Source organism: Kryptolebias marmoratus, linkage group LG12 (assembly GCF_001649575.2).
Source record: "Kryptolebias marmoratus isolate JLee-2015 linkage group LG12, ASM164957v2, whole genome shotgun sequence".
NCBI lineage: Eukaryota > Metazoa > Chordata > Actinopteri > Cyprinodontiformes > Rivulidae > Kryptolebias > Kryptolebias marmoratus.
The window spans coordinates 21,499,156-21,507,592 of record NC_051441.1 but is presented as its reverse complement, the minus strand read 5'-3'; the positions used below and the strand labels follow the sequence as shown (position 1 = coordinate 21,507,592).

At 39.5% G+C, this 8,437-nt stretch overlaps 1 protein-coding gene across 1 annotated transcript in view; it reads right to left on the bottom strand.

Annotated features, from left to right (window-relative positions):
• Nucleotides 1-8,437, bottom strand: part of dus1l (dihydrouridine synthase 1-like (S. cerevisiae)) — an 18,618-nt gene that overhangs the window by 4,954 nt on the left and 5,227 nt on the right. Inside the window, exons 4-10 of the mRNA XM_017438841.3 lie at nucleotides 6,847-6,955; nucleotides 6,688-6,738; nucleotides 6,345-6,457; nucleotides 5,101-5,183; nucleotides 4,856-4,959; nucleotides 4,617-4,764; nucleotides 2,651-2,747 (exon numbers count right to left, since the gene is read on the bottom strand). Coding sequence (XP_017294330.1) covers nucleotides 2,651-2,747; nucleotides 4,617-4,764; nucleotides 4,856-4,959; nucleotides 5,101-5,183; nucleotides 6,345-6,457; nucleotides 6,688-6,738; nucleotides 6,847-6,955 — 705 coding nt within the window. The remainder of the gene's footprint in view (nucleotides 1-2,650; nucleotides 2,748-4,616; nucleotides 4,765-4,855; nucleotides 4,960-5,100; nucleotides 5,184-6,344; nucleotides 6,458-6,687; nucleotides 6,739-6,846; nucleotides 6,956-8,437) is intronic.

Genomic DNA, 8,437 nt, shown 5'->3' with positions numbered 1-8,437 from the left:
CTTTTTGACATAGATGGTTGTGCTTACATCACATCTCAGCTTTAAAAGCTCAACTCCACACTCTCTATCTCTGAATTGAGAAAGCTCCTCGGATGAGAAGCGAAACGTCTTCAACTACAGAATAGAAGTCTAGTTGTTTTTGTTTTTTAACTTTTTTGAATTTACCATGGCCTGGATGACTGAGAATCTACACCAGCATACAATCTGTAAGGTCTTTAAAAAGAAAGTCAGAGGAAGCACAAGAGATTTTAAAAAAACTGAAGGTAATTATTTTCCTGCCTGCAGCTTATTTCACTGTCCAGTAGCATTTGAGGACAACAGAGGTTTTTCATTTACTGTAAGTACCAGCTGCCACCTAAACAGAACAATTTCAATTGTATTTTGTTCCTATGTTTACATGTGCCTCAGGTCTTAACTAGTCAAGAAAAAAATAATAATAATACTCCATCTGCATATGTGAGAGTAACATAACCGTCACCAGTTGTTGGAACAAAAGCTGGAAGGCCTCTCCATTAGTGCTGATTACACTCTTCTAGTTTAAAAAATGTTAGTCAAGCCAAAGCTAAAGGTAAAGGAAAGTAGCCTACAGATTTGACTACCAGGACACTGTTACATGATCCTTCTCCACTGCAACCACAGCAGGTAAAAAACAAGTCAAACTATAAAAAGTATCATACGGCGCAGTTGTGGAGAGGAAAGTGTCAAGATTGGGAACCTCAAAGTCTCATCTCAGTTTACTGAAGACGATGTGTTTCTGTTGGTGTCTTCAAGCCATGGTCTTCAGCGTGATCTGGGGCAGTTCACAGCCGCTGGAATGAGAGTCCGCTCCAGACCGTGGTTTTCAACTGGAAAAAAGGTGGAAAACTCCCTCCAAGTCAGCAATGAGTCTTTGTAGGGCTTTGTGGCCAGGCTCAGCTTTAGCAATAAGGCGAGGAGATCCATCATCCAGGGGAGCTCAGAGTAAAGCCACTGCTCCTCTGCATTGAAATGAGTCAGCTGAGGTGGTTCGAGGAGCTGATTAGGATGCTTCCTGCATGCCTCCCTTTGGAGAATTTCTAGGCATGTTCCACTAGAAAGAGACCCTGGGGCAGACCCCGAACTCTTTGGAGGGATTAAATATCCTCTCTGGCCTGGATGAGGTGTTACTTTAAATCAGGAATGAACGGTCAGAGTGATAACGGTCAAGGTGAGAAAGCGTTGCTCTCACCCTTGATCTGAGCTGGACATCCAGAGGGAGGTCTGTCTTATACACCGGTTGTTGCTGATAATCTGGTAAGTAAGTAAGTCAGTAAAAAAGAAAGAAAGAAAACAAAAAAGAGCTATGATGATGATATGGGCATTATGGGAAATTGAACCTGCGACTTTCCGGTCCTTGGATGGCTGCCCTACCACTGTGCAACAGCCTCCCCACAGCAATTTACTCTTGATGTGAACCAGTGTGTAAATGTGGACAAAAGGGAGAAAAAAGTTGCTTCAAATCAAAGAGAAAGAAGATATCTAGCTGTTGGAATTACAAAGAATGGTAAAAGATAAAAAAGAGCTGTTTATGTATCTGAAGACTCTGACAGATGACAGGATGAAGTTTAATGAAATTAATATGACTCATTGAAACATTACACTCCTGTCATATAAGATAAAGTTTTAAAAAGACAAAAAAAGCATGATGATTGTCACAAAGCAGAAGAATCACTTTCAGAAACAGAATCAGTGATAAGCATTAAGACACATATCCTGATAAAATTAAATCAGCTCTCAGTTGTTGGCTGTTCCCTTCTGTAGGGGTCACCAAAGCAAGCAAATTCACATGAAAGATTTGGCAATTGTTTTACGCTGGATACCCTTCCTTACGCAACCTGGGCTCAAACCTGCGGCACTGACCACAGAGCTACCCAGCCCCTAAAACAGCTCTCAGTGATAAAGGGAATCAATATTTCTGCCAAAAAGTGGCTCAAACATTTTTTTTACTGACTGAGCTGTACTGTTCTTTTTGAAGATTAGAATGGCCTCGTTGCAGCCTTTAACATTGTGATAATGAGTTGTTATGAACTCATACTTGTTGGGTTTCTGTGCACAAACTGAACTTTATTTTTGGAAATGTTGTGGTTTATATGTTTTCCCAATAACAATTAGGCTTTATTCACTTTGTGCTAGCCTTGTTGAGCTGAGGAGAGGGCCTAATTTTTTTTCTTCCTCCAAAGAGGGGTACAGCACTAAAAATTTGAGAACTCTAGGAGAAGCTGGAGAGTGTCGCTGGGGAAAGGGATGTCTGAGTTTCTTTCCTTGACCGTTTACCTCTAAAACTCAACCTTAGATAAGTGGTCACAAATGAGTGAAAGGATGGACAAGATGGAAACAGGTAGCATACATTTTTAAATGCTACCCAATGTGTAATATCCCACAAAAAATGCTGCTTGTTTTCATACACAACAACTCCCAAATTTATAGAGGGAATCTGGAGACGATAACTATCTGTTCAGAAAACATGAAGGTACATGAAACAGTGAATATCTGAACCAGTTCAAAGGCTAGATGCTTTCTGTTTTACCGTCTTTCTTCAGATGCTCCTGCACATTTACCTTCAAAATTACAAGATTTACAATTTCCACTTCTTCACACAGGTGTATTTAAATTGACGGTTGCAGCGTTTTACCTGGCAGAGCTGCTTCAGCTGTTTGCTCACATCAGTCAAACCCTCGAGTGTCTTCACCTTAGCCAGCTCGTCCCTCAGGTCCTGATAGATCTGCAGTCTAAACAAAATCACACCAAAATAAAAGACAAATCAGCTCTACCACACACGATCCATGTAACAAGGTCACGTGTGGGTGGTTAGTGAGCCGTCCTGTGGAAACATGTAGCTATTACTGGAAGACAAAGAGGAGTCCCCACAGAAGCTGAACGTGAGCAAATACTGCACTCTCTAAATAATCATTCTTCATTGGAATCCAGCCGTAACAACAGCATACATGCACTAATAAGCCACGTGTATCTTAAGACTTTGTTGCTGGGTTTGTTGAAGCCAGCTAGTTACCTTTCCCATAACATCTGTTAGCTTGCTTGCAACCTCTTTTGGGGTTTTACCATTAGTAACAATAACTGTATCGTCAGCATACTTTACAATATAACACTGTTTCACACACTGAGAGCAGATCATTAATATACATACTAAACAGAATTGGGCCCAATACAAAGCCCTGTGGGACACCAGTTTATTAGTGTAAAAATTAAGTGATGAGTGATGAGATCCTGCAGGTCCTACAGCCTGACGCGTTTGCTTTAACTGCTGCCACACCAATGATTTAAACTGGTTGGGACATTTTCTGTATTAATTTCACCATTGGTTCACAAAACCATTGTCACCTTAAATCTTGTGATGTTTTGATCTCATTACGTGCCCATTTTGTTGCCATTATGAATTAGTAATTCAGTGAAGAAAGACGATGGGAAATGGCCTCGACATTTCAGCTGGTTTTCCACTAGGCTGTGATCAGTCACAATTACAGATTACAGTTACACTTTAGTTTCTTGCACAACTTTTGAGGAAATCTCAGCAAACAAACCATTTCTGTGACCTTTCTGAGACTCCTGCACCTGTCTACAGGTATTTAAACTTAACCTTCTGAATAATCTGTGCAGCTGTAGTCACAGGAACATCAAGCTGCTTAGAGATGGTCTTATAGTCTTTACCTTCAATCTGCTGCACAATTATTTCCTTTCTAAACTCCTGAGGCAACTCTGTCCTCAGCTTTCTGTGCTCCATGCTCAGTGTGATACACACTATGATACCAAACAGCACTGTGACTACCTGTCATCCTTTAAACAGACAGATTGACTGATTAGAAGACACCTGTGATGCTGATTACAGGACACACATTCATTTAAATATAAAAGATATGACTGATTTTCATTATCTGATTTTTAGCATTTTTTTCTAATTACTTTTGTTAGTTTCAAGTTATTTCAATGACCTTTGCGAGTTTTTCTTTCTTTAGCAAAAGGGGAAAACAAATTTGTCTGCTTTGTATAAATTTCACACAGAAAAGGGGATTTGAAAATTACACTATTGCTGGAGGTGACAGCTGTATGCACTCCACTGACATGCAGACTCCAAAGGTCCCAATTTAACAAGAGAAAAGTTATCCACCAGCTCTCGAGAATCTCAGCTGTTAGCCTGTTCGGATCAAGTTTGAAATAATTTCAAGTTCAAGGAAGTGTGTAAAGTGAGCTCCTTCGTGGATCTGTTTGGCAACTGGGGGTAGTTATTCTCTGGTTTTCATGCAAACTGAAGGGCTTGTTCTGAGACTTGATCTGTATATGATGGAAGTAAGAAGGGATGATCTTTATTCAAATACTCTGGCCCTCCAGATAACACTGCTTAAAAATATTACAGTGATCAAAAACAAATTGTGATTTTACAAAAAAAAATTCTGCTGTTGTAGGATAAATTTCAAATAAAAAAGAAAAACATGAGTTTATGATTCAGTTTTGCTGTTTTCACTTTAAACTCAGCTTGGCGCTGCAGTAACTTACTGCTAATTTAATATATCATCTGTCCTAAACATCTGCAGTAAAACATACTCAACATGACCACTGCAATAACAACAAAAAAAGATACATACGTGTGATGCCAGAGTTTGAAGAGGTGGGCTCGTATGTAGGAGAGCGAGCAGGGAGGATACTGCTTCACCACCTCCAGGTACTCCTCAGCCATTTCCCACACAGGGGGGCTGCAGCCCTCAAACAGCGCTGGGTTATGGAGGTTCCCCTCTAGGATCAATACAACACACAAATGGGTTTCAAAGTCACCTGAAGCCATGAGTATCACAGCACATTTTTCTGTATGGGACCATGCTCTGACCTGCACTCATAACTCCCTGCACTCCTGTTTCCTGAATGCAGCGCTCCACATCACTCAGGTGCTGGATGTTGCCATTTGCGAACACTGGAATATTTACCGCCTTCCTGTAGCAAAACCACACCAAAAAACAAAACCAGAACAAAAATTAACTATATCGACGATCACTGGGCTTCGTTCTTATATCGACACCACCAAATACAAAAGCAGTGAATTAGTGATGAAGCTGAGAACGTCTGGCAGCTCACCGTACTGCTTTGATGTGCTCCCAGCTAGCAATGCCTGTCATGGCACCTTTCTGATCTTTGGTTCGGCCATGCACTGTCAGCAACTGGAGAAGGTCGACAAACCAACACTTCGATCTTCATCTTGTTTTTATGTTTTACAAAACCACAGTTGGTGCATACACATTCAGTGGTGTGAAAAAGTATTCGCCCCCTAACAGATTGTTTCTGTTTTTGTTACACTTAAATTTCTTAGATCATCAAACCAATGTTAGTAACAGTCAAAGATAACCTGAGTAAAAACCAAATGCAGTTTTTAAATCATGATTTAATTTTTTAAGAGAAGAAGCCTACCCAACACAACCTGGCCCTGTGTGAAAAAGTATTTCCCCTTCTTGTTAAATTGTGAAATGAATGATTTTTTAAAAGCTGAGTTCAGTTTCACTGCCACGCCCAGGCATGATAACTGCCAGACCTGTAGATTATAGAAGTCTCCTAACAAGAGCCATTATCCACAGAGAAAACATGGAACAGTGGAGATCAAACTGACTCCAAAAGCTCACCGAGACTCATCCAGGAGGTCCCAACAGACCCCAGAACAACATCTGAAGCCCTGCAGGCCTCACCTGCCTCAGTGAAGGTCAGAGTTCAACAAAAATGGCCTCCAGGAAGAGATCCAAGGCCATAACCACTGCTTAGCAAAAAGAACAAGTCAGGAAAATATCATACCCTCCGTCAAACACGGAGGTGGTAGTGTGATGGTCTGGAGCTGCTTTGCTGCTTCAGCACCTGGATGACTTGCTGTAATTGATGGAACCATGAATTCTGTTCTCTGTTAAAAAACCCTAAAGGAGAACGTCTGGTCATCAGTTTGTGCCCTTCAGCTCAAGCTGACCTGGGATCTGTAGCAGAACAACGATCTGAAACGCAGCAGCAACAATCCTCCACAGCCTCGTGGAAAACTCATCACCTCTTATTACAAGTGGAGGATTACAGATGTTGCTGCTGAGGGCTCAGCTGTTAGGTTTAGGGGCGATTACTTTTTCACACAGGGTCAGGTTGTCTTTGAGAGCTTTTTTCTCTTAAAAATGAAATAATCATCTTAAAACTTCAATTTAGATTTACTCAGGTTATCTTTGTCTGATATTAACATTTGTTTTATGATCTGAAACGTAAGTGGGACAAAAAAAGTAAAAACAGAAAAAAATCTGTAAAAGGGTGAAAATGTTTTCACAGCACTGTAATCAAATTTCTCGACGAGCTCCAACCTGACATCCAGCTTTCTCCAGCATCTGGGCGTAGCGAACTGTCTTTTCAATCTCCTTGAAGACCCGGATCTTACACGTGATTGGCACTGAGAGCTTTTCGTTGGCTAAACTGACTGACAAATGAGGTAGAGATTGTGGGTTTTTAGAACTTTCTAAACAAAATGAGGCAAACAAAATAATAAGTAAAATGGATTCAAAAATAATTTAAATAATATGTAAAATACAGTATGTTATGTGTAGCTTTTTAAGAGATTAGTCCCATTTCTACAAAAACTAAAAGAAAAACTAATGAGACTTCTTGTGTTTAATGGTACAAAACTAAACAAGGTAATTACAAACTTACCCATCTTCTCTAACAGTTCCCATTCGTCCTGGAGGAAAACTCCATAGTGCCCTTAAAACAAACACACCTGGCTGGTTAGTTCATTTGTCTTTTAATCAAGTTTGAAATCAGGCTTGCATAAAGTCAAATGTTTTATTGTTCAGTCCAGTTTGTAAGCACCTCTCTTTGCTATCATCTGTGGGCAGCCCAGGTTCAGGTCAATGGCATCACAGTAGTCCTGGGCCAGGAGAGCAGCTTGAAGGAACACCTCTGGATCATTGGCACAAAACTAAAAAGAGACAAAAACACAGTTATTTATATCTGTCGTTACACAAGAAACTATTTACATTGAAGTCAGATACAGTTTTTACACAAATTCACATTACCCTAGAAGATACAGTAAAAAAGTATTATTGGCTGTTTTATGCTTTCAAAACTCAATCATGGTCAATTTAAATAAGCCGGCTTTACAAAAAAAAAATCCTAAATTTCTTAAAAAATGAAATAAAATTTCTACAGAGTAACACCAACTAAATAAAAACATATAATGCAAAAACAGGGTGCCTGATGTGGTTCAGGCATCTGGTAAGGATGCCTCCAGGGTTTCCATTCCTGAACTTTATCCCAAATGTTTAGTAGTTTAACAAAAACAAGTGGAAATACAATTTAAAGAATAAAGAAACATTCAAGACATTGGAGCGAAGTCAAAATGTGGTTATGGGGTATTCAGAGAGGTCATACTTTCTCATATGTTGAAGTTTGAAGCCCTAAATCTAGCTGTCCTGATTTGTTGGTGACTGTTAGGATTCAGCAAAAAGAAAAAAAAATTGCCAGCGAGTGACTTTATTTAATGTTTTAGTATCTGAATATTTTGATTACCCTGTTTGCTTTCCTGACTCCTCTGGAAACCTGACTGAAAAGCTGTCTTGAGTGTTTTAAACCTCAGCTGAAGATCCACCTTTTTTTAAAGTTATGTTGATTTGATTTCATCTGATCTAAAATCATCCTCTCCACAACTTCATTGTTTTTATTTTTCTGTTCTTGTTCTTATTTTGTACCCTTGGTTTGGAAGTGTTACAGAAATAATGGTTAATGGTTACCTTTGGCTTGTTTTACCGAATAAAGTGTTTTCTTAAGAAAACAATCAAACTGTGGTACAAATATCACTGATGGTACTCAGGATCTCTCAATGGTATTCAGAAGAATTTTTGGTATCAACTACTTACAAGTTAGTTACCTGTCATAAGCCTAAGTATGATGTAGTGGATACTGGAGTGGATGGTGTGCTAGTGACTACTTAAGCAGCACCAGTAAGGCCTCTGAAGGCAACAACAGGAACAAAACAGTGAAGAATTTATTCATCTCAAACTTGTACTGAGTTTTTGTGTGGAGGGGCAGTGGAAGAGCAAAGTCTAAATTATATGTGGTGTTATGAGCAGCCAAGGCATAAAACCAGGATTTCCCCCAGAAAAGAGGCTAAGCCTGGTGGTAGGTGGCTGTTTGCCGGCCGATCGCTGGCCAACCATGATTTTAGGGCTGCAACTAACGATAATTTCAATAATCGATTAATCGGGCGATTATTTTCTCGATTAATCGGTCGTCTTGGAATTCATTCATTCATTCAGTCATTCATTTTGGCCCACATAAAAAGTTATCTGTATGTAAAGGAGTAGGTTGATGTAAAACTTTTACTACTTTCTTATTTTTAAATAAATCAATATAAATTCAATTCAACATTCTCACTTTATATACTTGGCTCTCAAGCAGAAAA